This window comes from Excalfactoria chinensis, chromosome 20, assembly GCF_039878825.1.
Source record: "Excalfactoria chinensis isolate bCotChi1 chromosome 20, bCotChi1.hap2, whole genome shotgun sequence".
Taxonomy (NCBI): Eukaryota; Metazoa; Chordata; class Aves; order Galliformes; family Phasianidae; genus Excalfactoria; species Excalfactoria chinensis.
The window spans coordinates 2,605,459-2,631,813 of NC_092844.1; the positions used below are offsets into that span (position 1 = coordinate 2,605,459).

The following is a 26,355-nucleotide window of genomic DNA, read 5'->3' on the forward strand; positions in this document are numbered from 1 at the left end:
GGGCCAGAGTGAGTTACCAATGAATGTTTATTGGGGGAGGAGGGGAAAGGAAGCAGATGTATATATATATACATTCAGTCACATACATTTCCTCCCAGGAAAAGGCCCCGCAGATTATATTACACGAAATCTCCGCAGTGCTGTTTAAAAGCTCCATCTGCTCCCCGAGGGATGCGTGGCAGAGCTGGGAGCGACGCGGCCGGCTGCCCACCCCGTCCGCTGGGCGCAGTGACGGAGCCGGGCACGGCGGGGCAGCAGCGGCCCTTCGGCCCACGAGGAGCTCCGGCCTCCATCTCTCCCTGCCGGGTTCGTCCCATCGCACATCCACGCCCGCAGTTTGTGCCGTCTCCTGAAGCCGTGCCACTCCTGGCCAGGATATTCCAGGCTGAACTTTAGTCCACGTTCCCTCTGCTTTCCCCATCGCTCCCTGCCCAACACCTCCAGCCTCAGCCCCGGCGCCAGTTGGGTGTAGGGTTGGTCGTGTCTGGATGCGTCGCCCTGGTGAGGTTCTCCGTGCCCAGAGGGGGCTCAGAAGGAGCAGTGCCATACACAGTGATTGCATCAGCAAGGAGAAAACATGCACGATGTGATTCAGTGCCCGTCTCACCATGGCTGCCACCCGCTCCGTCCCGCACTGAACAAAGCCGCGCTGTGCCCGGTGGATGCCCAACCCCATCCCACCCCCTCCAACACAACGGGGGTTTTCCTTGCAAGGCAACGCGCTCTGCCCCACAGCAGCTGGATGGCGAGGAGAGCGCGGGCTGCACGACAGGGCAAGGCTGGCTTTGTCTCCAGCACGGCCAAGGGGCCGTGTGATGGCAGGAGAGGTTGGGATGCCGCCTCCAGGCGCTGTCCATGCCCGCTCTGAGAGCATCTGGGCTGTCCGTCAGCCGTCCTCCCCCCCAGGGCTAACACCAGGGGTCTCGCTCTGCCCGCCCACGGCACAGGCTGTCGCTGCGCTGCCAGGCGCTGTTGATGAGGCTCTGAGCGTCCTCACATTTCTTCTTGACGGCCGCATCCAGAATGGCCTTGTGCAGGAGGTCGACCTGCGGTGTGTGCAGCAGTCAGGCAGGGAGGCAGCACAGCTCATCTCCCAGCCCGTCCCGCACCCCATGGCTGCAGGCAGGGGAACATTCACGCAGAGCGTGCGCTCACCTGGAATTTGTTCCTCCACGCGGCGTTCAGTGCTGAGAGGAACCTCTCCAGTTCTGTAGTGCAACTGAAATAGAGCACCCAGGGAGGCAGGAACTGCTTGTGGTCCTGAGCAAACTCCTGAACATGAGAGAAAGCGGGTGTTGCTACCACGGCCCTGCCAGCCCCAGCCCACCACCAAGCACCTCGCTCACCAGGATGCAGTATTCCTTGTTGGCCTCCGTGGAGATGGAGGTGATGTCTGTCAGCTCCACCGTGCCCAGCGAGCGGAAGAAGCTGGTCTGGCAATCCTCGTGACAGGTGAAGGCCTTCTCGTCTGTCAGCACCAGGCAGCACGGGACACATGGCGTGGGGGCTACACCCTGAGGGATAACCTGCATGGAGCGGGTGGGGAATGGGGAGATAGATCCTGGAATGAGGGAGCTCCACCTCCATGGGTGCCACAGGCTTCTGGTGAAGGGAACTGCCCTAAAACATCACTTCCAATCCCTCTCTTTGGGAAACATCATGGAAGGGACCGTGGAGGTTGGAAGCAAAGGGGCTCAGGAGGGATCTGTTCACCCGTGCTTGCAGCTCACCCCTTTGGAGACGGCCTGGCAGAAGTACTGCATCCAGTCGGCCATGTCCTCCTCGTTGTCAGCGCTCAGCTCCAGGGAGGGCCGGTCTGTCAGGATCACCTGGAAGGAGTGGGGCCGGTCGGTGGTGTTGGAGCGCCGGCATCCCCCGCACTGCTCACCGCTGGGAGAGAGGAGGGAGATCAGGATGGACCGGCAGCGCCGTGACGGCAACAAGCCCTGCCCCCACCGCCCTCCCTGTGCCGTTCATCACCGTCCCGTTTTCCCATCTGGGACGCCATCCTACCAGCTGCTTACCCCATGTTGATGGAAAGCAGAGGTGTGACGTCTGTGCGGTCGGGGTACTGGTACAAGATCCCATTGCTGCCATTTGGAAAGAGGAGAGATGGTCAGCGGAGCCAGCTCAGCTCTGCCAGCCACACAAACACACTCTGGCTTTGCTCACACACACACTCCTGCCCAGCCCCGTGCACGCAGCCCCAGGGGGTTGTGCTGGCAGCCACAGCAGGGGCTTTATCTCAGCCTCCCATGTGGTGAGATGGGCCCCCTCATCTCCCAGACAGCACCTGGGCAGCACAAGAAAACTGGTCAGAGATCTTCTCCCAGACCCACCTGAGCACCACGAAGCAGGTCTTCCACTGCTCCTTGCCCAGGTACGAGGTGCCGGCCTTGTAGTGCAGAATGCCATCCTTTGTGACTGCGTTTTCAGCAGAGCTGTAGCTACTGGGAGAAGGTCCCAGCGCCTCATCCATGGGGTCCTCCCAGTGTACGAGGCCATAGAAACGCACCACCACATCACAGGCCTGTGGGATGGGCGGAGATGTGAACAGGACGGGGTCTGGTGTGATGCTCCGCCACACGCAGCGATGGCTGCCATGTTGGAACTCACCTCACACTTGGACTCCTGAGCCACAAATTTTGCAAGTGCCAGTTTCTCCATGGTGGCATCTGTGAGGACACTGGGGTACGGGGGCTCCCGGCACCCCTTGATCATGGCTGACTTCAAGGAGACCAAGAAGAACCTGAGAGGGAGACGCAGCTACGGTGGCAGCCCTTTGTCAGCTTCACCTGCCCTGACACCCAAGGGTCCCTCCACTGACCGGAGGAGTTCTGATGACACGAGGGGCTGATGGTGCCCACTTACTCTGTGAGAGCCACGTCTGCAGTGTCCAGCAGGAACTGCTTCCTCCGATTGGTGCACACCAGCGTCACCGTCTGCTGATCCAGCCCAACCTGTGTCACACATGACTGGGTAAGGAAGCAAGACAGAGGACAAAGGGTGGTGGAGCAGGGCTGAACCTGGCATCTTGATCCCAGGGGAGAAGGTCAGCAGGCGCTCTGCTGCCCATGTGGAGACAGCAAGCCAAGCACCAATAGAGGTGGCACTGCAGAGCAATGCTTCTAACTCTCTCCATCTCAAAGATTCACAGTCCAAAATGCCCCTCCTGGACAAAGAGCCCCATAGAAACATCCCACTGTGCTGCTGCTGCCATCCCTGCAGCCAAAGAGATGAAGATAACCACCAACCTGCCTCCTGCTCCCTCCCCAGACGGCACTCACCGAAATGTAGTCGAGCTCATTATAGGAAACGGCCTCCTCCACCATGTATGGCTTCTCTGCTGCCCCTGGCACAGAGACAAAGAGCTGCATGAAGGGGGCAAAGGAACCTGTCACTGCCCGGAACCAGCAAGAGAAGCCAAGTTCCAGGAGCAAGGAGCTACAGGGCACAGGTCCTAAGGCTCCTAAAGGGGCATATCAACCTGATCTCACTGCTGCTGTTGCCACTGCTCTTGGAAGCACAAAGGAACTGGCAAACACTGATGAGCTACGATGCCCTAATCACTGTGCCCTAATCACTGAGCAAGCCATGGATCAAGCCATCACCTCCCCCAGCTCCCAGGCCTCCAACAGGCTGTCCTGACTAAACTGAGAGTTGTAGCAGCCCAGATGAGCAGGAGCTGTTGGGTACCTTTCCGGATCAGGTACACGTAGCAATCTGTCAGCAGGACGTAGACCAGCTGCAGGTTCCCCTCCATGTGCCCGGTGCTCATCCGGATCATCTGTGTGGAAGGAGGAGAGCTCTCAGCCTATGGCCAACGCAGAGGTGGCCTCATTGCAGACTGATTTGTGTGCCCACCCTACGTGACTGTCTTACCCTGAACAACTGTTCCTCATTCTCCCGGAAGACGTGGATCATCAGCAGGAGCAGATGGTTGTTGTCCACCCTGCAAAGACAGACAGAAGAGGCTGAAGGATGGACAAAGATGTGGGGCCATCCAGTCACCTTCCTGAGTGAGTCTGTGTGTGATGAGGGCACCTGCTGGCTCACAAGACCTTCTTGTGAATCCCTAAGCATCACCTTAAGGAAAAGGATGGGCTTTGTCCCACATATGGAGGACAACTGGAAAAGTATCAGCTCGAGTACCAGCAGCTCTTTACATTTGGAAGGCACACTACATGCTCACATAAACTCTGTATGCTGAGCTGAGCAGACCCAGCCTCACCTGAACTCCGAGGGATGGGTGAGCTCAGAAGGGCTGCCCTGACCTTCCTCCACACCAGAATCCTCAGCACTGCTCAAGGAAGGGCTGGGCTGCTCCTTCTTTGTCTCACCAACAGCCTCGGGATTGATGGTCTCCATCTGGGCAGTTTGAGGTTCACTGCTCACTCCTTCAGACTCTTCTACTGCCCCAACTGCTTTTCCCTCTCTGCTTTCTTCTTCTTCTTTAGGAGCCTCAGGGCTACCAGAAACATGTGGCGGTTGGCCAGGCCCTGGAGCGTCATGGTGGCCACCACCTGGTGCAGCAGCATTTGGACTCTCGACGGTAAAGCGGTAGAAGTCCATGGGGGCTGAAATCCCGTCGCTAAAGTCGCCAGAGGACGATCCATCTGGGCTCTCCCCTGGCGTGCCGGTCCGAAAGGACTGCCTGGGCGGCTCGAGGGGCGCGCTCCAACCAGCGGGGTCCAGCTGCCCGTTCAGCCTGTCCATCACCTTGCTCAGCGGCTGCCCCACGCTCTCCATGGACGTGTCCTTCATTTCGGGGATGTGCAGAGCCAGCTGGCTGAGGGCAGAGCGCTCGTGTCCCTCCTCCTGCCCGCCCGGGCTCGGCTCCCCAGCTGGGGCTGTGGGATCATCGTCCCTCTGCACGTCTCCTCTGTCACTCAGCCCGTTCACATCGCTGTCTCCACTGCTCTGATGTGTGCTGGTCTCGGGCGCCGCGGGCACAGCTGTGTTCACTGGCTCCTCTGGCTTTGCTTTCTTCTTCTTGCCTGTTTTCTTCTTCTTGGCTAACCTGCATGGTGAGAGGCCGTTATGAACATCACTTATCTTTGCTTGCCAGGACTTCTGCAATGCAAAGGGAGGGGGTTGGGGTCCCACCCTTTCCTAACAACTTTCCCCTGTAATTTTCCCTATAAAAGGAAGCACGGTGCTTCTCTTCCCACACTGCTGGAGAGCAGACTGCAACGTGACCCATCTCAGAGTCGTCTCCTCTGCACCTCCCAGGAAAAACAGGAGTGAGAACAAAGCCCAGGCCTGCTGGTCTGGTTTTGGGGTGCCCATGTCCCCAGGCGCGAGCAGTCAGCTTTGTGCTCTCTGTCTGGGTTTAAGGCCTCCGAGGGAACCCCAAGGCTCTCCCTTGCAAGAAGTCAAACACAGGCCAGCAGGTCTGCAGTCACATCTCTCTCAGCAGGTTTAGCTGCAGCTCACAGACAGACGAGAGGAAGGAAGGAAGATCTGAGACCCAGAGCTGCTGCAAACCTGCCACCAGCTGGAGAAAGCTTAAATCACAAGCTGACAGCTTCCTCTGAGCTCCCTGATGCAGAATGTTGGGCAAAGGAATGTATGCCAAGCAGTCCTCCAGACCCAAGGGAGCTCTGTTAACACCTACAGGATCACTTGGTATGCAGAAGCATAAAACCACTGCCTCCTGATGTTACAAGGAGTGCTGCACCATCAGCCCCTACTGACAGCCGACACTGCAGGGCATGTTTCCAAGCTGGGCAGCTCCGTCCCCACCTGATGACCTCCAGCTCTGTGCAGCTCTCGGACTGGTCCGTTCCTTCAGGGGTGGCTTCTGCCTTCTCCTGGGAAGCTGAGTGCACCGGGGTGGTCTCAGTGGAGGACAGCACGTCGGCTTTCTCCTCGTTGAAGGGGTTGTAACGCTGCGTGGGGCTTTTCATGGAGGCTTTGCTGCCATTTGCTTCTGAGGCAGTGGAGTGTGGGCAGCTGAGCGTGTCTGTGAGGTCCCCATCTGCAAAGACAAGAAAGGGAAAGTGGGATTAACATCAGCCCGGGCACCCTGCAAGGGCTGGGTCAGCTCAGGTCAAGCAAAGCTGCGTGCTGAGGGCTGAGGGCACTGGGTGGCCACCCCACTGCTCACAGAGCACTGGCAGAGCACCGCTGGCCCAGCTTAGCACTGACAGCAGGTTCCTTGCGAGGAGGGACAGAGAGCGTGCAGACCAGCATTACTCTGTGCTTGGCACTGCTGCAATTCAGAAAATGCCTGGAAATAACAGCTCAGACACCCAGGAGCCTGCACCTGCATTAGGAAGTAGAGGCAGGAAAGAACCAGTGGGTTTTCGGGCTGTGGTACTCATTACCAAGATGACAGTGGTTAACGAGGCTCTGAAATGCCCAGGGTGGAAATGTCTACGTGGGAACTGATGCACGTATGTGGCATCAGGTTTACGTGGTTGAGCCACCAGGACTCCTTATGTCTGCTAACAAGCACTGGGGGCAGTGCTCCCATCCAACCCACCTCGAGGTCAGCAGCATTTTACACCAAATGGCTGCACTGTACGGTCAGAACCTCGCAGCTGGGTCCTGTGCTCAGCCAGGAGGGCAGGCACGGAACCAACCCGTGGAGCAATGCCCCTTACAGTAACCTGCATGACGCACACGTGGCACTGGGAGTGTGGAGAGGAAACACAGCATTCACCCGGGCTGGAGGACAGCAGGCTGTGCAGAAGTCACAGCACAACCAGCCCAGCCCATGTTAGTCTGCAGAGGGAAATTGAGCAGCAGAGAGGGGCTACAGCAGTCATGCTCAGCATTATCCATCCACAAAGACAGGGTTAAAGGAAGGTGATTGTGCCCTTCTCCGCCCCAACACCATTAATTCCCAAAGCTAACTACAAGCTTCATGTTCGGCAGCAAAAGGCCTTTTGAATGACAACCCTGTGAGACTGATTGAGGGTCTGAAGAGGAAAATGAAACCTTCAGTGACGTACCCAGGTGCTCAGAGGCACTCACAACCCTGCTTGAGCAGAGAACTGGATCTAGGGGAGCTCACTGGCCATTGCCATCACTGCAAAGAAGCCAAAGGCTTCTGCTCCACTCCAGCCTTGCCAAGACTGACTGGGAGAGCTGTGGTAGAGCACCTGTGTGTGTGGGGTAAGAAAGAAAATGAGAGGGAGTGTGTTAGAGCCCGAGAGCCGTGTGGAATTCAAGCAGTTTTCTCAAGCAGTCAGGTAGCTCTGGCCAAAACTATTCTGACTCCATCTGGTTTGTAATTATAAAGGACAGAGTGAATTTCCCCCAGGGGGAAAGCAAAGAGATTTCCTGCTCCTGGGATGCAGAGAATCCACACGTGGACTCTGCACATGGAGGAAAAGGAGAACAAATTCCTCTGTCTGGATACACTAGAAGCTGGGAAGTGCTCTGCACATGGTCTCATAGGAGACAAGATCCTCTCTCCCCTCTGCCTACACTGAATTCCATCGGCGTGTGGTGTTTGCATGTTAAAGAAGTGAACAGGAGAGCATGCAGCAAGCTTCAGGTGGCAGCAATGCATAGAGAAAAACAAACTGTTGTTAACACATGAGTATGTCCCACCTTCCCAGTCTCTGCTGGGCATGGTCTGCATTGCTGGAAAGACATCTCCAAAATCATAATCTACAAAAATGAGGGATAAAACTCAGGATTAGAAAAACAAGTAGTGGGGAGGAAGGGGAGCGGGGCACAGTGTGAAGGGGTTTAGGGATGAGAAAGGAGAGAAACAAAACAATATTCCACTGATATCTGAAATGCACAACAAAATAGTTAGGGAACATGGATGCAAACGGAAATCAGCTTCCCTAACAGCTGTTACTGATGGATATTTGCGTTGCAGGAGCTACAATGCAAAGGGATGAAGGCCTCAGTATGTGAGCCGCTGGAAAGCTAAACATCAATAAATAAACGAATAAAATAATGATGGGTATCATAGCAGACTTGTGTACGTAACCAGGAATCCCCCTTCATGTCCAGTCATGTGCAGTCCATGCACATGAAAGGCAGCTGCATCCAATGACACACACTGCACCATCTACTCTAGAATCCCCTGATCCTGCTTAGCTCAAACTGGCACTGAAACAGGAAGCGGATCGGTGTGTTTGGATTAGGAACAGCAGCAGAAGAGATGTTCCTGCAGGAGAGCGTGCTTCTGTGGTGTAAGAGCTGCCTGTTCCAGCCTGGAGTGGGTTAAGGAGGGAGGCACAGGGCACACCTCAGCTAGTCAGGGACAACACCCAGCGTGTCCAAGCCCCTTCTGACACAGACAGAAGGGTGAGTGTAAGGGTATGGGTATCACCAGTTAGCAGGCTGCTCAAGGTAAGATGCATAAAGAGAAAAAATGGCATCTCTGAGACCACACCTGCCTTTCCCTCGGACTGTAGAGATGGAAAAAGACTTAGGAAACTATTCCCTGCTTCCTGCAGCGTACTTATGTCTCTCAACTGCAAAATAAGCAGTTAGGAAAGGTCCTCTGCAGTCTTGTGTACCTGCTCTAAGCTGGAAGCTGTGTTCAGAAACAGCACAGCCTTCATCCCCTGAGAGATTTCATCAGCTCTTGCAAAAACACCAGCCCCCATTATGGAAATTTGGCCTGGGGTAATCGGCACATCCTCCTTTCCCAGACAGAGGCAAAGTGGCTGTTTGCAGCTTAAATGCCAGTGCTGCGCTGCCCTCTCATTTCCACTGGCCGCACCCCCCAATGAATGACACAGAGGAGGCTCCGTTGTATTTCTGGGGCTCTTTGGTCTCTTCCAACCCATCATCTGCTACATCATCTGGCGCCTTGTCCAGCCCAGCTGATGGCAGAGTGGGAACACGCAGCCCTTGATCTCACCTGTTTCAGAAAACAGGAGGCCTCTGCCCTCCCAGACCACTTACCTTCACTGGATGGAGCAATGGCACTGTCATCCCACTCCAGGTTGGTGGAGGTGACAGAGTTGAAGGAGTTGAGAGACAGACTGTCTGAGCCATGCATGGAGCTGGGCAGGCGGTCCTCAAAGTCCAGCAGGTACTGAGGTTTGTAGTAATCTGGCATGTACGGGGCCAGATCCAGGTAAGGAGCGTCCTGCAGAGAAGAGGAAATGGAGTGAGTCAGGCTCTGAGTCACTGCACACAATTAAAAGCACAGCCAAAATGGCAGGATTGCCCTTGAATGTCTCCTGATGTCCATTCCTGCTCCTTTCACAGGAAAGCCAATGGCTCCTTCCTCTTTTGCTCCAACACTGAGGGTCAGCCAGTGGAGGGTGAGCACCTCCATCTCCCTGTAGTGCTTTGTAGCACATTTGGAAGTGCCACTTACCTTTATCCTCATCAACCTGGAAGCTGTCAACAAGGTGCCCTGGCCCAGGCACTGAGACCTGTGAAGGCCAGGACACCCATCCTGCCCCACGTACCCATTGCCCCCAGTTACAACTCGCTGTCCCCTCACCAGATCCAAGTCAAAGCGGATGAACTCCAGCCCAGACACCAGCGTTAAGAACAAGGTCAGGTGATCATGGCTGCAAACCAGGGCGTTCCTGCAACACAGATAAAGCAGAAGAGCTTTAGTGCTGTGGAAAAGGAAACAGCTACAAGCACCCTTGTGTTTTCTTAGTTTTGGTGGTGCGTCCCTGAGACGTGCTGTAAACAGCCCCACAGCTGCACGCCTGCTGTTTGCCTCCTGTCTAAGAGCAACAGCAGAGCTCCGAAAGCACATCTCCTTTTGTATGCTGCCCCCAGACTGTGCTACATCTCAATTTCCAGGTGTTCACTGGAGCTGGTCCGGAGTTTCTTGGAAGGCATGGAAGAGAATAAAGAGTATGTCTGGGGAATAAAATGAGGAATAGAAGGGAACAAAAGGAGTAAACAGAAGAGATGCTCGCAGGCCCTCTTACAGGACAGTACCTCCACATCTGGGATCCTCACATCAAACATGCAACACTTCTGCAAGTGATCAGACCCTGACCAACTTCTTGCTCTCTCACTGGCACTTCTTGTTTCTGACAAGCAGGGATACCAACAAGATCCCAAAAGCCAGAACCAGCTCAGATACTCACTTGACATAGTACTTGTGCAGCAGGCTTAGGTTCTCCTGGAACAGCCTCAAGTAGCTCTCCAAAGAGTTTTCATTGAGGGCAAGGTACAGCCATGCTCGGCCTGAAAGCAAAGCAGCAGAGAGATTTATCTGTAGGGAAACACCTGCAAAGCAAGTCTGGAAATAATCACCAGTCAGTTAAAATATATCAGATTGTTCATTCCCATTCATACAATTTGAAGGGGGCATCTGGATGTGGCATGAATCTGTGGGAAAAACGCCAGTGGGAGATGAATGATTTGGAGTAGGAATAAGAAGGAAAGACTGCACCGTAGGCAGCTGAGGAGCAGCCACACAACTGGGTCCCTACTGGGTCCCTACAGGTTGGGGCCCTGCTGGCATTTCCAGCGGGATCAGCAGCCAGGAGAGAAAGGGGGAGAATCACTCTAAATCAGCACAGGTGCAATTGGAGGTTATTACACAAAGGCTGGTGCGGAGAGAGGTGATGGTGGAATCTGTGCTCAGCTCCACTCTCACCGGTACAAGGCTTGGGAGACGAAGGATGCTGGGAGAATCAGGCAGAGAGGAGATCTCTGGGCACCACCCTGCGGCCTTGATGGTCCCAAACATCTGCTACAGACATCTCACAGCTGAGGAGAAGCAGCATCAGGCAAACAACAGCTACAGCAAAACACTGCAGGGCAAGAGAGGTGATGCCTCCTGTCTGCCACAAACTTCCTGAGAGCACAGCACAGCAGATTGCTTTGGCTTTGCAGCAGCAGAAGCATGGCTAGAGACAGGCTGCAATCTTTCTAGGGCTGTAATGCAGTTCCAACAAGACTGCCACCTCCTGGGGTTGAACGTGGTGAGCTGGATCCAGCCATGCTGGCTCCCCAGGTCCCCAGCCCTCGAGCACGTGGCCATTACAGCCTTCCCAAGCTTTCGGCCAGATGTCCCCACACTGATGCCTGCCCTCAGAGCCAGGGCAGTGTCTGCAAACACTCACTACGTCCCAGGTTGGTGGCCACGTGTTGGAGCACTTCTATCTGTTTGATGGCTTCACGGCGGGTGAAGTGAACAACCAGCACCCAGTAACCCGAGGAAAGATCTTGCAACCTGGAAAAGAGGGGTCCAGAGAACGTGTAAGCAAGGGCTCCGTTATCCCCATCCAAATTACCAACCAGATCTTTTCCCCACGCTGAGGGAAGCCCTTGCAGCACAAACAAAATGCAGTGAAAAGGAAAACCCAGAGGTAGGTGCAATGCTTACCCATAGAGCAGAGCGTGGTCCAGGTGCTCGCAGAGCCGCTGCAGGACCTTGTCGTGGTTTCTGATGGCCGGGGTCTCATCCTCACAGGCAGCAAAGTAGCTCTGCAGCTGCAAGGAGAAGAGACAGATGGCTGAAGCATCCCACAGAGACAGCTGGAAACGTTGGCACGCTCACAGACAGCATTATGGAGCATCCCAGGAGGAGACAGAGGGCTTCTGCAGCATAGATGAAGATGGAGGCAAGCAAATACATGATGAAGGCAGCCTGGTTCATCTGGAGCCATCCGTGGGGAGAGCCCACATCACCACGGGGCATTATGTCATCCAGCAGCCCAAAATCCAGCACAGTCCGACTCACCTCAGTTAACCTGTTCACAGCTGTAAGGCGCTGGCAGTCAGCTCTGGAGTCATGCTGGCTCTAGAAACCCCACAAACCCCCTCACAGCCACATCATGCCTTCACAGCTGACCCAATGACCCTCTCCTGCCCCTCGAGCTCAGAGCTCTGCTCAGGTCCACATCTCACACGCACTTGGCATCCAGGCAGGCACATCACTCACGTAACCTCAGCTGTACACGCCACGTTTATTTGCTCTGCTTGGCGGCAGTTCAGCTGAGCCATGACAACACATCCCCCTCACGTACCGTGGTTTGGCAACCTGATGCATCCTTGCCAAACCTCACCAGTTACACCGGCTGCACGTAACTACAGCAATAAAGAACTGGGTTTATACGCTATAAAAACTCAGTGTTGTGCTTGTCAAGTCCGACCTGACCCCAAAAGCCAGGAACTGGTTTCTCCTCTTGAATTACTGTGGATACATTTAGCTTCAGCACCATCCTTGCCTGAAGATCTCTGCACCTCTGCGGAGGAAGGCAGCTCTTAGGTAAGACAGGAGGGTCAGGCATGTTCCTACATGGAGCTGGTCCCAGCCCTTACGTGGGAAACAACTGCTGAGCTGGAAGATTTGCAACCAGATTCCTTCACCTGATTGCACAGTGCAATGCATCCCATCCCTGTGCCAGTAAGGAGGTGAATCCCCTGGGGAAGGCAATGTGCCATAATGGTTTGCTTACAGAGACTTTCACTGCACCTTTGTGAGAGTCGATGTGTTCTGGGATGCGTTCTGGCCCAGCAGCTCATACTCATGTTAGGAGGAAGCCATCCCCTAAGAGTTCTGCTATTAATAGGCAGCCCAGGCCCAAGCAGGGACACCAGTGCCCTAAAATCCCACTATTCAAGAACTACTTTGGGATCCATCTGCAGCCAGTGTTTGAAGTGCATTCCTGCAGCAAGGAAAGGGAAGAAACAAACTTCAGAGCTTATCCAGCAGGTAATGGGCAGATGGAGCCATGGGGGATCACAGAGGGTTCCACACAATCCCCTTTGGTTTGGAGCAGTGGGATCCTCTGGGATGACAAAGCCTTTGCCATGTGGGATATGAGCCAGGAACCAAAGGCAGAAAGACGTGGCTTATCCCAGCCATGCTGCTGCCCATGCAGAGAGCTGGGGAACCCTGTGCTGAGCATCTGGGATATCTGCCCTGGGTTCTTCTGCAGGCTGTGTGACTGCTTGAGAAAATGCAGCTGTGGGGCCCTACATCAGCTGACCACAGCAGTGGTTGAAAAGGAGCAGCTCTGTGCACACAGCTCAGGGAGGTCAGCACAGAGGGAAGTCTCCAGTCTGGCTCTGCCACAGACCAGAGGAACTCCCCATGAGAGACAGAACCCAAGCCTGGGCAGCAAGAGATGAGCAAATGGAAGCACTTCCTCTTCTTCTTTCCTTTCTTCCCCAAAACAGCTCCCATCTTTGGTACAGACCTTCCTGCAGCCAGCTCGTGATTTCCAACCCTCTGCAGCTCCCCGGCGCTGCCAGACTGACCGACCAGCTCCCACCATCACAGCTTCACTGCGGGTCCCCTTGAAAGCCATCAGCAAACGCACAGGGTCATCCCATCTCAACATCTCCGCATGGTGAGAAGTACCTGGGGATTTCTGGAAGATTCCCATTCCTTAGAAAAGCTAAATCTCAGTTTTTATGGCGTCACACTGTGCTATATTAAGGCTTTGTGTCACCTTCAGCTTCCCTCTTGTCTCAGGAGCCAACTCCACCAGCAGCACCTTCATGACAACACTGGTCTTGCTTCATTTAGGTGAGGGAAAGACATAGCAGTGTCCACCCCCAGCAGCCCTCACCCCCTCCCTGCCATTTGGGAGGCAGAGGACGGACTCGTGTGACTGCTGTGTGTGCAGTCACGGGGCTGTGCAGTTTGGCAGTTCCTCCCGAGGTGCTTTGGGCACTGAGTCACAGCTGTGGATGAGCTGTTCCATGCGTTGGACACAGGGAAGCACATCAAGGGGCTCCTCCTACTTGTATGTGACGCCTAATACACCTCTCTGACCTCTAAATTACCATACATTTATACGCAGTGTTTATTCTTCTGCAAATCACTACAAAACACAAACAAACCATTTGGAAGCGACCTCTTCCTAATCGCTGCGTGGCAGACAGACCTGTTTGGGAAGAGCTGAAGCCTGGTGACCACATGGGAAGCATCCACAAAGCAGCTCCCTGACATGCGCAGGGAAAAGCAGGAAGGAGACAAGCAACGAGGTTAAAAAGCATGAACCAAGCACAACGGCAGGAGCATTCATCTCAAGGGTTTCCAGAGAGATGCTCTTCCCCTCTGCCCCCCAAACCAGGTGGGTGCCAGAATGAATGGCTGAAGTCTGGGATGAAGGACTCACGCAGCTCGCAGTGCCCTGTGAACACCTCTGAGTCTCAATCCAGGGCTATTTATAAACATTCCTGTGGCCAAAATAAGTGCTGTTGGCATCCAGAAGGCATCCCCACCACGCACTGAGTGTCTTTCTCAGCTTGGCAGCCCTGTATGTCAGAACCACATCTGACCACTGTGTTTCAACAGCACGGGGCAGAACCTGGTGTGTAAACCTGCTGTGTAAAGCTGTGACAAAAGCTCCTCCTGAACCCAAGTGTTCAAGGATGGCAAGTTAAACACACTCAAATAAGAGCAGAGCGTTGTTTGTCCAAAGGGAACAGAGAGCTTTTCTGAATGAAGGGGAATAAAGGGAGTTTGTGCTCTTAAATCATTGCACCTCATGCCATTAAGGAGGAGGTTTTAATTGCTGTTTATCAATAGGAGCTGACTGCAGACAATGCTTTGGCTTTTTTTTTGGAGCAATATACCACACCCCATGCTGGCATGCATAAAGATATTCCTCACACAACTTTATAGCTCACTAATTGAATCAGTTCTCAATGAGAACGCTGCTCTCCAGGCCCATTTGCAGAGCTTGTGCTGCAAGAAGAGGTGCCAAAAAACGAGCTGGCCAGGCCCTCCCTTCTGCCCCTGTTTGGCTCCCAACAAAAGAAGGGACCTTCAGTGTTTGTCATGCTGAGGAATAGCTCTGAGCTGTAGCAGCCACACTGCGAAGTTCATTCTCCAAACAGAATCATTTTTGTGGTGCTTCTTGGAAGACCCGCCTGCACTCCCACAGCCTGATTGAAATGCAGACTCCCGACTCTATTCAAGGGTGGCCACAATCCAGCCAAGTCTTCACCTCCTCTCCGTACATCTGGCCTGGATATTCCACCAGTACTTTCCAGCATCGAGTTCATGTCCCTCGCTCTGTTTGGCATTTCCCTGGCAAGACAAAAACACTGCAAAGAAAAGCCAACGGTGCCAATGTGCAACCTCTTGCATTCTGCCAGCTCAGCTCTGACCCCAACCACTGTGCTCGCTGCATGGGACACTTCAAAACCCACTTTCTCACACACAGCACAAGGACTGGCAAGGGCTTTTCTGCCAATTGCAAGAAGGCAAAACAAAAGGAATGCCACAAAGCAGCAAATGGATAACCAAAACATCGACCGGGGTGGTGTAGCCTTCTTGCTGTCTCAGTCCCTGTCCTCCCATTGCCTTCCCTATCAGTGGAAAGACAGTTTCTCCGGTCCATCAAGGAGGTTCCTTTCTCTGAAAGCAGGGCTTTGGAGACGCAAATCTCTGCAAGACTCAACACACTTCTGAAACCCAGCAGCTGGCCTTCCAGCCCACTGCTCAAGGCTGGAGATCCAGGGAGCACCAAAACCACAAGGCAGGTGACTGACCTTGTCTCAGGCAAGCGATGGCAGCTCAGCTCCAAGGAAAGAGGCAAAGGTGAGGGACAGGACAGGTAAGAAGATGAATAAATGAATAGATGGGCAAAATTAAACTTGCTCAGAGGAGCACAAATTCAGTGGCAGATGGGTAAAGAGGAGGCCAAACTCCTCTGCAGCTTCTAGATCACCACTAAAACTGGGCTGAATGTCAAGGCAGAGATGCTGCTCTGTTGCTGTCTTTATCAGTCAAGAAAGACACATACACGACACAACTTAAAACCCTGAAAGAGCAGCTCTGTCTGGATCTTTGGGGGCTGCACACGTCACCTGACATTTCTCACTAAAAGCTTTCAGATCAGCACCGACCTCAGTGCTTGGCTTCCCATTCTGGACACTGCACCCCTTGGCTGTGTTGGGACCTTCCCAATGGAAAACATTGACACAGCCCACCAGCAAGTTGAAGGCACCGCCAATTGCACTGGAGAAGCCTTGAGAAATAACAGCACGTTCATGACGTACAGAGACCTGAGCCTGAAAGAAACAAAGCTGGTGCCCACAGCAAAGATGCTTCATGTCCAAAACACAGTGCTCTGAAGCATTTGCCCAGCTGTGTGCAGCTTGGTAAAGCTGCCACCTCCTGGGACACGTACGCTTGTCAGCTCTCATCCCCCAAAGGCTTTTCCACCTGGGCTTTTCTTCATTTGAAGTTCATTACTTCCACAGCAGTGAGCAGGGAATGGGCACGGAGCTGGCTGGCAAGGCTGGAGGGAAGCTGCCAGCGGTGTGGTGTGTCAGATGCAGCCAGCAGAGCCTTTGGGATGGCACACAGCTGCTGAGGAACAGGATCCCTGTGTTACTTGCAGGCAGACGGAAAGGTCACATGCTCAGCACAACAGAAAAGCAGATCTCATAGGAGTGAAAAACAAGACCAGATAGTAAACACACTACAGCAAATGAGCACAGGGGGTCTGTGCTCTGCAATGGTGCTGTTCTCCCATAGAGCTGCTGCTTACTCACACTCCGAGCATTCAGTGCTTTGAATCTCTCCACACAGACCAAGTTTTCTAGCACAAAGTTATCTGGATTACTCTTCTTGGATGGGGACATCAGAAAGCTGAATCACTCAGCAGCCACATCATCACAGAACCTGTGAAACTGGAGGCTGACTGCCTGGGAGGCAGTTCCTGTTGCTCCCTATACAAAAGCCACTGTCTCATCCACCTAGAGGTGAGCATGTTCCTTTTGTGCTTCAGCAAAGGACACTCTACTTCAGCACCTCTCCAGGATGTGGGGAGCAAACTGTTCCCAAATCTACCTTCAGGAGATGCTGCAAAGCGGAGCTGGGGCATAACAGGGAACTGCTACAGCATTTTTCTGGTACAGAGCTGAAAACCAGATCAGGAGACAAGCAGGAAGGCACAGCATCAACCCGCTGCCACTGCTGCTCAAATGGGGATAGCGGAAACTTCCCCAAAGTCACCCACAAATGGAGCAGAGCCACAGCTCCTGGCAAGAACTCCTGCAGCATCAGCAAAAAAGCACTCCATCTGATTGACATACACCAAAGATCAGCTGTTTGTAATGACGTGTCCTTCAGAGACAGAAGGAAAGCCTGGAAAACAGGAAAGTCCCAAAATGTTGCATTTTGAGCTCTTTGTAATTTGAAGTTTGAGCTCTTTGTGATTTGAAGTTCATCTCCTGGAATTGGCAGCAATGAGCATGAAGAACTCTGCATTCTGGCCACCGAACCCAAACAAGACAGCAGTCAGACTCTGTGTAACCAACTGCATTGCCCAGGACAGCATGAAACTCCAATAAGAGACCGCAAAACATTTACACTCCTCAATTCAGCATGGACCAGCTCATCTGTGACAACACACAGCTACCAGGAGGTGGATGGCCAAGGATAGATCTGAAGCTATTGGCACTTATAGTCTGCTTACCACAGCACTGATTCAACTGCAGCCCTCGTCCCACTGCTACTCTCAGTAATATCTGCTAGAAGAAAACTAGCGCTGGAGCAAACAAAGGTCTGCACTCCTTTTGGAGAAGATGCAAAGCAAGGGGTGAATGCACTCCTAGACAAACATCTCTAACTTTGGCCTCAATAAAATGCTAATTTGTTAAAAGAAATAAAGCTTAGGCATCAAGTTTCACAATAACTTGTTGTGGAGCATTGCGCTCTTAGCAGAGAGCAGTGAGGGAGCACTGGGTGAGAAAGGGGAAAAGAAACAGAGGACAGAAGTAATGAGTGCATGACACTGTGCCTAGAGCAAGAAGCACTGCTCACTGAATTCATCTGTGTCTCCCACAGAGGTTAGAGGGGACAAGCTATAGGTGGGAAACCAACACTACATCCACAGTTCTGCTATGTGTGTGCTTGAACTGAAGGATGGACACAACTACCCAGAGCTCAGAGGGAAGCAGAGACTCCATCAGGCCTTCCGCTGCTCCTCACAGCCATGGCTTGTACCCAGGTACCTCAACACTGCCTTGGTTTGGTCCCAGTCTCGAGGCGGGTTTTCCTTCTAAAGCAACTCGACAACTGAGAATCCACAAACTCTTCCTCAAGTCTGAAGTTGAGAAAAGAAAGCCGATTATCATCTGGGCAAATAGCATTCGAGAGGCACACACATTGCCACAAACCCATCCAAGCCCTCTGCTCTACAAATCAAACTTGCAACAACGGGGAAAGTAAGGAGCGACCTGCCTACGCAGCCAGAAAGCTTTTGAAATCGGAGGTGATACCTGGAGAACTCCCCACGCCTTGTGACACAACCCCAGCAACCTGGAGCCACTGCAGGCAGCGAGCAGAGAACGAATGAGGTGCGATCTGAGTGTGGGAAGGGTGTAGCTGCTCCTCTCACCTACTGACTTACTCTTCCCACTAACACAGAGGGAAAAAAAGCACCAAAGGCTCAAGGGCTGAAGTCAGCCCAGCACTGAGATAAATGATCGGTTCCATTGCTGAAGGAGAGCAAACTCCCTGGGGAAGCAGAATTGCACCCCAGTGGTAACACAGGGCTGTGCCAGTGCTGGACTTCTGCCACGTGGCTGAGCTGGGCTTCAGTGGGGCAGTATTAACAAACCTATCAGCCTGAAGTGTCCTACACCTGCCTGAGCTTTCCCACTCTGAACTCTGAACTGAGTGGCAAAGCAAAGGAGCAGGACAACAAAATCCACCTGTTCTGCTGGACCAAGACAGGAGAACTGGCAGAGATCAGTGCAGGCCAAGCCATGGCAAAGCTGCACCTGAGGAGCCCTTGAGTACAACAACAATCAAAACAGCCACCATGTTGATTTTATAGCAACTCCAAAGAGGATCCCCGGGGATTTTCTGCATGTAAATAAACAGTGCCCAACAAATCCTGTGTAGGAACTAATATATCCTTATGCCAAGGTCACACGTGGAGCATCACAGCAGAGCTGAAAGCCAGATGAACATTTCCAGGTAGATGAATGATTATCTTTCGTTTTTAGAGGACAGAAAAACGAGACCAGAGGACAGGCCCACAGATGGAGGAAAGACGATGGGAGATTTGCACAGCCATCCTACAACCAGCAGTGCTGTCAAGCTACCCCTTCTTCACTAATGCTGCAAACTCACTTGTGGTCTTACAGCAAGTCTTGATGGATGAATCTGTGTCAGGACGTGCACAGAGCAAAGCCAGTAACTGGGGAAACGTTGGCAAGCCCAGAAAGTGCCCTTCCCCAAAACCTGAGGGAACACTGACACCAGATTGCTTTACCCCCCTGCCGGCCTTCCCAAAGGCCAACCGGAGCTGCCATCAGCGCCAGGCCGCACCACGAGCTCCGCATTCCCGCACGTCCTTACAAACCGCTCTTCTGACCCGTACGCAGACGGTCCTTTCGAAAGCCCAGCACGGAAGGGGAGCCCCGCGGATCCCGTCCCGGCCGCCCAGCCGTGCCCGAGGGCCGCAGCCCCGCCGCCCACCTTCTTCACGGAGAGCGAGATGTTCTCCAGGATGCGGTCCTTCACCTCGGCCGGCTCCATGACTCCCGGCCCGGCCGCCCGCCGCCGCCTGGTCCGCCCGGCGGAGCCCGAGGGCCGCGCAGCCCCCCGGGCCCGCTCCCCGCCCCGCCGCCCCCCGCCGGCCGGCTCCGTGCTGCCGGCTGCCCGGCCCGGCCCCGGCCCGGCCCGCAGGCTGCGGGGTTTGGGCCGCCGCCGCTCAGCGCGCCATGGCCGCGCCCGGGCCCTGCCGGCGGGCGGGAGGGAGCGGAGCCGGGCCGCGCTCGTGACAGCACCGCGCTCCGCAGGAACTGAGCTCAGCAGGAAGGGGAGGGCTCCGCGCCGCACGCCCCGCACCGCCCCCTCGGCTGGCTGCCCCGGCACCGAGCGGCTGCGGGATACCCGGGAACACGGAGAGCGCACCTACGGGCTGCGCTCATCGCCTGCGTGCGGCAGAGGCTGCGGAAAGAGGGGTTGGAATTCGGTACTTGTCTGTCTCTGGGCTTCAGTCGTTCAGAAGCAGCTCGTACAGAAACATACGCTCGTACAGCCACGGCTCCTGCTGAATGGCTTCCCAGAGGTAGTTCTGGGATACAGCGACCTTGGAAACAGGGTTATTTGCAATATGGAACTTAGAATTCCAGTGCTGGAAGAACAGGCAGGGAAGCTCTACGAGCTACACCAATCCCTTATTGCTTATAGACACTGCGTGGTTCCTGCTTTGTGAGCTAACGAGGAACAGAAAAAAAAACACATTAAATCTTCTGGTATAAAGAAACAGGTCTTTAGAATGGCATAAATACCATCAAATAATGGCTGAGGTGCTCCGGTCAGCGCCTCATGTAGGACACAGGACCCGCAGAGCGCTGCGGCAGTCAGAGCAGAGCGGTGCTGCCACCTGGGGACAGCCAGAATTGCAGCCCTCCCTAGGCAGGACCTGCAGAGAAACCAAACAGCCATCTGCACTACCTCGGGCCAGCACTGGTAAGGAGGCAGCAGCCACAGCACCACGAGAAGCCCAAACACACAACAGGAGAAATGAAGACTAAGCCATCCAGTCTGTTTCTGGTTCTCCCAAAAGGGAGGCGTTATTCTGCCACAAACCTATGGAGCAAAATAAAGCCATTATGAGAAGAGGCTGAAGGATAGCAGGTCACACACAGGGGAGGATGAGAAAGTCCACCTTTATTAAAAAGATTAAAAGTTGAGCTGGAAGCTCCTTACAAATGCTGAGCAGTGCGTGGCACAGAAACTGCACCAAAGGAAATTCTACCTATTGATGAAAACACTTCCACCACTCTGAAAACTGCTGTTAATATGAGGTGACCACTGCTACTGAACTTATCCAACCAGATGGAAGGACATGATAACGCAGCTCATAAGACTCAGCACACATAAAATAATAGGAATGAGCTTTCATGTTCTTATAGTATAATCACTGCAGAGAAAAACCCCTTCCTTCCCAGAGAATTCTCTAATACAGGTGAAAAACACAGTGATATAAAATAATTGAATGCAGTATAGTTAACAGGATAACATTCAGTCATTTTATTGAATAAGAAAGGCCAGGAGGTGCTTTGGGACACATCAGCAGGTGATCAGTTAACCTACCAGTGCAGACTCATCACACAGCAACACAGCTCAAGAGAGACCTGTAAGAAGCTTAAGAAGTGTATATTCATGTGGGACAGGGGGGAGAAAGACAGGGAAAGACTCAGCATCCTCATCACAAAACAAGGGAGCCTCTCTTACCACTCAATGTCAGCTCGGAGGTGATTTTGGTCTGCTCACACTGGTTCAGCCTCTCGTCAGGTTAGTTCATACCTAAAATACTTCCTAATGCTAACACGCTTTTGGAAAGCACACAGAGATAAAGCACTTGTTACTTTCAAAGCTGTGATAGTGATGTTGGCTCAGCATCCCTGTGAGGTAGGCAAAAGTTAACTGTTTCCTGATACATAAAGTAGGTAAATGACTTCCTCAAAGCCATGGTGAAGGAAGTGGGAGCTCTTATCAGTATCCCCAAGAACGTGGAATTATTCCTTCACAGACAGGGAACTGTATGCAACTGGCATCTGTTAGGAAGCAAAAGCATTTTAGACTGATTTTCCCCTAATCCTCACTGCTTTGAAACTCCTCTCTGTGGAAAGAGTTCCACAAACATACACAGTATTAGTGAACTCTTCCTTCATCTCCTTGAACAAAAAGCAATGGTCCTTCCCACGACTAAAGGGCAGCCCCAATACAACCACAGCTGCATACACAACTTCACTACTAGTTATTCCCCAGGTCTTTCTCCACCATTACAGCTATCAGATACACGAGCCATGCCTTAGTTACCATAAGAAATATAGGCTGAGTGACTCTATGTGTAAGGAGTAGAAAATGAGAATGGCTATTTTAAACTGACAGCTATGTAAAAACGAGCCATCATAAAATGAAGCTGCTACAAAGGGTAACAACGGAGCCACGAGGGGTGAATAAACCCACCTATCTCCAAGTGTACAATTAGCAGATGCATCAGCTCACCACAACTCTAGGAAAGCCTTTACTCTGCAGAAAAGTGATGAAGCCAAGCCCTTCTTTATTCTGTAGGTCCACAAAGAAACAACAGTACTGTGTTGTACATCTCTACCTAAAGCAGTTTCCAAAACACTTCTGCCTATTCTCCCTCCATCTGCCCAAGCTGAATTTTCTCCTTTTCTCCTCACGTTTCTAATCTAACCGAGTATTTTGCTGTATACGGCAGCAGATAGATGCTGAAGCCCATATCTTCTTGTCTGGTGCCCAGTCAGAGCAGCTATTGTCACTGAACTCTCAATACTATGTAATCTTGTCTCGTTAACAGTTTCAGTGCAGGCAGTGGCACACTCCCCTAATACAACACTCTGTACTTCTGAATGTATGACTTAGTTACGACAGATGGAGGACAACACCATGCTAAGCTTATTGCTTGTGTTTAGAAGTCCTTTCTATAGTAATTAACAAGCTCCCCCTTGGTCTGAAAGCAAGGCTGTGCTCCAGGCCCTAACAGCAGGAGTGGAACAGCAGGATGAATCCCTGGGAAGCTCTTCACAACCCCCGAGTGTAGGAAATAGCTACTTTTTCTTCCAAAAAAGAGAATTCAACTGCCACTGAGTAACAACAGAACGGACCAAATTCATCTTTGTATGGAAAGTGACTGGATGTTTCCCAGTTATGTTTGGCATGGTTTGCCTTTCAAACTGCTGCAGTGAAACAAACAGTTCTCCAAACAGTCAAAGTATCAGTAGGTGAGATCTAGAGAAGAAAATAAAACAACACTGTAAGGTGCGGAGGGAGGAAAAGAGGTGGGGAAACTCACTTCAGAGCTCTTAACATTTAAGTGGGATTTAGTCACACAAACTGATCTGCCACAGAAAAAATCCAGTTAGTAAAGCTGGTTTCTTTCTGTTTCCAGTTCTCATTTATATGGGCAGCCAACACAATCATGTATTTTTGCTACCCCTGTGTCTTTCTCTAAACAGACAAAGAGAATGACAATAAAAAAACACTTTTCTCAACTGAAAGCTTGTTCTCCCACTCAAATATCAACCCAAGTCCAAGAATTTTGGCACCCTGTCCATCAGTTCTCCTTACTAGATGGCTGTCCTTCCAGCAAATTAAGCAAAAGTAGAAAGGGAAACCACTTGTTTTTCTACGCATTGAAGGCTATTCAGTTGTGTGATTTGCATTCACAGGTACAGCTTTCAAAGCAGAATACATTTACTGGTTTTGTCTCCAAGCTTGTGCAGGTTAGTTGTGCTCCTTTTTAGCACCAACACACCACAGAGACACAATTTTGTACTTTCTAGACTATAAGAATCCAGCAGATTCAGCAGTGAATGAATCAGTAGAAATAAAGAGCTCAAAAGGGAAAAGAAAACCAAACTAAAAGATACACAACTGATGAATCATGTGCTCAAGGGGGTGAAGTAATAGCACCTATGTCATTGTGATGCTAGGCTTTTGGCAGTGCTTTCTATTTGCCATGTAGGAGCCACTGAACTCCATGACCATGGTAAGGAGTTGTAAGAGCAATCAATCTACTTGTGAAGGGAGAGTTTGCATGAGACTCAATCTTACTTCCATTAACAGTGGAAGCTCCTAAGAATTCACCAGCAGAAGGATGACATTCTTTAAACTCTTGTCCTCAGGTCATCTTCTCCAGAATCAAAGCTGCAAGGAAGCGATATTCCAAGGAACTGATAAATGGCTTCTCTAAAGCCGGCTGTGCAAGCTAACCAAGACCAGAAATCATAACACTCACATACAATCAACAGAACAGTCTCTGTGCTTCACACTGTCCATAACAGGTCAACTACCCACGTAATCCCCCTCTTCATTGGCATTAATACTGAACTGTAAGGTCTGGCTCTACAGCTCATTACAGTTTGGGCAGAGCACCAGCTGGTGCCAGCATAATTCCAAAAACATAGAAGAGCCCCAAAAGGAGATTGAGTTTGGCTGTCCGCTGAGGGATTTTGTTGAAGTTTTGACTCCGAAATTGCCTCTCCAGTGAAAATGCCATCGGGATGGTGAGCAGTGGCAACGCCATGCTGATGGTGTAGCGTGTGGCCAACACACAGAAAATCAAGTAGGGTAAGAAGAGCAGCACGGTGTAGAGAACATAGGAGAACGCAGGGCCGATGAGGATAGCCAAGGTGACAATGCCCGCCTGCTGGTCAGACTCCATGTCTCGCGTGTTGTTGCTGTGCAGGATGGCCTCAGTACTGAGAGCCAGAGGGACAGCGTAGAGCAGCGGTGAGACAGACAGATAACCAACCTGCACAGCATGGGCAAACATGACTGCCAGGGGCCCAAAGGTGATCAGGATCACCACATCTCCAAGTGCAACATATTTAAATCCAATTCCTGTGGCAAAACACAAGAATACAATGAAGCATCATCAAACAACTCAAATGACAGCAGAGAATGAATTAGAACAGATCATCTTTCCCATAGAAATACTGTAAAACAGCCAACATGTGCGCAGCTAAGAGGCATATTTTTCTCTTTTTTCCAAAGAGAATAAAGAAAACGCAGCTTGTTAATTTCTCCAGCCTCTCATGTTGTACCAACCCAACCTGGAACAACACTAAGAACATCCTCTTCCCAGTAAAACAAGCACATACTGTTCCGCATTCTCAATGGAATTCCATCTAGAGAATAACAACATTCCAAAACGTAAGAAATTCCACCAATGGAAAAGAACATATGCAGCAAGTCGTACATGAGATGTACACCACAAAAAGCTTCAGTAGGGGTTGTAAGGAGCATCTACAGCCCCACAGAGATAACAATGTGGATACAAGTTATAACAATGTTGCTACACTTGCTAATGTTCGTTGATGAATGGGCCTGGACCTGCCCTGCAATTTTTGCTCAGATAACAGGAAGAGCTGTGTTTCTGAACCAAGGAGATAAGGAAGTTTTACAGAGCCTTTATACCAAGGAAATAGGAGATCCTGCTTGGAATCAGTCACTGAATACATAATTCTGAGAAACTTGCCTACATAACACATCTCTTGGAAATCTCCTCATGTGTAACACAAGTAATGCATATTAACTAAAGATCTTCTGCAAGCACGCAAGCTGTGCTGATAGGAGGATTACCCCCATGCGTTCAGCACTGCTATTAAATAACTACTTTTTAACACTACAACTTGAGTTTCTCCTGATCAACTGCCTTACAGTATCAATGTTTCGATGCTACTTTCCAGCTGAACTTGATGCATCCTCACACCTTCCCACAGCAATCAAAGTCAAGGCTATGTACCAGCGTTCCAGGGAATACCACCAAATATTTTCCAGGCTTCTTATTAGATCACTTGAATCTCCTCTGACACATTCAGACTGAAAGTAAAATGGGACCCGGTGCTTACCTCCAGTATAGAGGAAGGAGCTGGACAGCCCCCCGAAGTAAATCAGGGCCAGGTGCTCCAGCTTCAGCGTTGAGACGGCGTAGAGCCCTGCAGCACAGACGCAGCCTACAGTGTAGAGGAACACCCCGAACAGGACCACGTCCTGAGGTTCCAAGATCTGGTCCACCAACGTCCTGTCATCGCTCTTCTTGTGATCGATGCCTTTGGAGAAGTCGTAGTAGGTGTTCACCAGGTTGCCGGCCCCGTGCACGGCCAGTACGGCCACGGCGCTGCCCACCAGCAGCCGCGGGTCCAGCGCTCCCTCGGCCCGGTAGGCCAACGCGCTGCCCAGAGCCACGGGGGTGAGGGAAGCGCTGAAGCTCCACGGCCGCAGGGCCAGCACATAGGCCGCGCACTTCTGCCTCCAGCCGCCGGCGGGGCCGCGCTCGGCCCCCGCCCCGCAGTCGTTCCTCTCGCCGCCGCGAGGGCTCTCGGCGTTAATGCTGATCTTCTGCACCAGCTCCGCCGGCCCCATGCTCTCGCAGCACCTGCAAGGAGAAGGGCCGCGCGTCAGGGCCCGGAGGGGCGGGCGGGACGCACCGCCACCATGGCCGCGCCTGAGGAGAGCCCCGCGCAGCGCCGGAGGCGACACGCACCGCCCCCCCCGCCCCTCAGCCCCGCGCCGAGGGTTCCGCTGCCGTGCGGCCCAACGGCGATCCGTAACGCCCCGCCGGGGTCCGATGGAAGCACAGAGTGCGGCACGGGCGGCTCCGAGGCGCCTCCCAGCCCCGCTCTAGGCGCCATCGCGTTTGCTGAGAGCCGCCCTGCCGCGCCCGCCCTCGGCCCCACACGGACCCATTTCGGGAACACACCGGGCGCGGCGCGCAGCGATGCCGCAGCTCGGCCTTGGCGCATGCGCACAAGAACACACGGCCAACCGTAGGGGGCGGTCGGCAGCCGGGCCTGCACAGCTCCCCATTGCCACAGCGCTGATTGGCAGCGCCGTGACGGGCGCTCTGCTGGTGGCTCCTCGGGAGGAGAGGCGGGGCTAGGAGCGCCCCTTCCCTTTTCTCCTATTTCTATTGGCTGAATGGAGTACCT

General features: G+C 52.6%; 2 protein-coding genes across 6 annotated transcripts; both read right to left on the minus strand.

Annotated features, from left to right (window-relative positions):
* Positions 1–9: 9 nt before the first annotated feature.
* PLEKHM2 (pleckstrin homology and RUN domain containing M2) lies at positions 10–19,663 on the minus strand. Of its 3 annotated transcripts, XM_072354423.1 has the most exons (20): positions 19,358–19,663; positions 11,285–11,391; positions 11,022–11,131; positions 10,038–10,137; positions 9,431–9,518; positions 8,881–9,067; positions 7,564–7,623; positions 5,746–5,980; positions 4,232–5,020; positions 3,883–3,952; positions 3,697–3,787; positions 3,288–3,352; positions 2,872–2,960; positions 2,617–2,749; positions 2,340–2,530; positions 2,025–2,090; positions 1,731–1,890; positions 1,347–1,526; positions 1,156–1,272; positions 10–1,046 (listed from the first exon to the last, which is right to left on the minus strand). In XM_072354423.1, the coding sequence occupies exons 1-20, from the start codon at positions 19,415–19,417 to the stop codon at positions 909–911; spliced, it is 3,036 nt and encodes a 1,011-aa protein (XP_072210524.1). In that variant the 5' UTR covers positions 19,418–19,663; the 3' UTR covers positions 10–908. The 3 variants fall into 3 exon arrangements, with proteins under 3 accessions (XP_072210524.1, XP_072210523.1, XP_072210525.1); XM_072354422.1 differs by lacking the exon at positions 7,564–7,623 and having other exon boundaries at positions 19,358–19,518; XM_072354424.1 differs by lacking the exons at positions 11,022–11,131; positions 11,285–11,391; positions 19,358–19,663 and adding an exon at positions 10,553–10,679.
* Positions 19,664–20,537: 874 nt separating this feature from the next.
* Positions 20,538–26,256, minus strand: UBIAD1 (UbiA prenyltransferase domain containing 1). 3 transcript variants are annotated; one of them, XM_072353976.1, is made up of 3 exons: positions 26,127–26,256; positions 25,276–25,802; positions 20,538–24,265 (listed from the first exon to the last, which is right to left on the minus strand). In XM_072353976.1, exons 1-3 carry the CDS (start codon positions 26,231–26,233, stop codon positions 23,778–23,780), a joined length of 1,122 nt encoding a protein of 373 aa, XP_072210077.1. In that variant the 5' UTR covers positions 26,234–26,256; the 3' UTR covers positions 20,538–23,777. The 3 variants fall into 3 exon arrangements, with proteins under 3 accessions (XP_072210077.1, XP_072210079.1, XP_072210080.1); XM_072353978.1 differs by having other exon boundaries at positions 26,110–26,158; XM_072353979.1 differs by lacking the exon at positions 26,127–26,256 and adding an exon at positions 25,911–25,990.
* Positions 26,257–26,355: the final 99 nt, after the last annotated feature.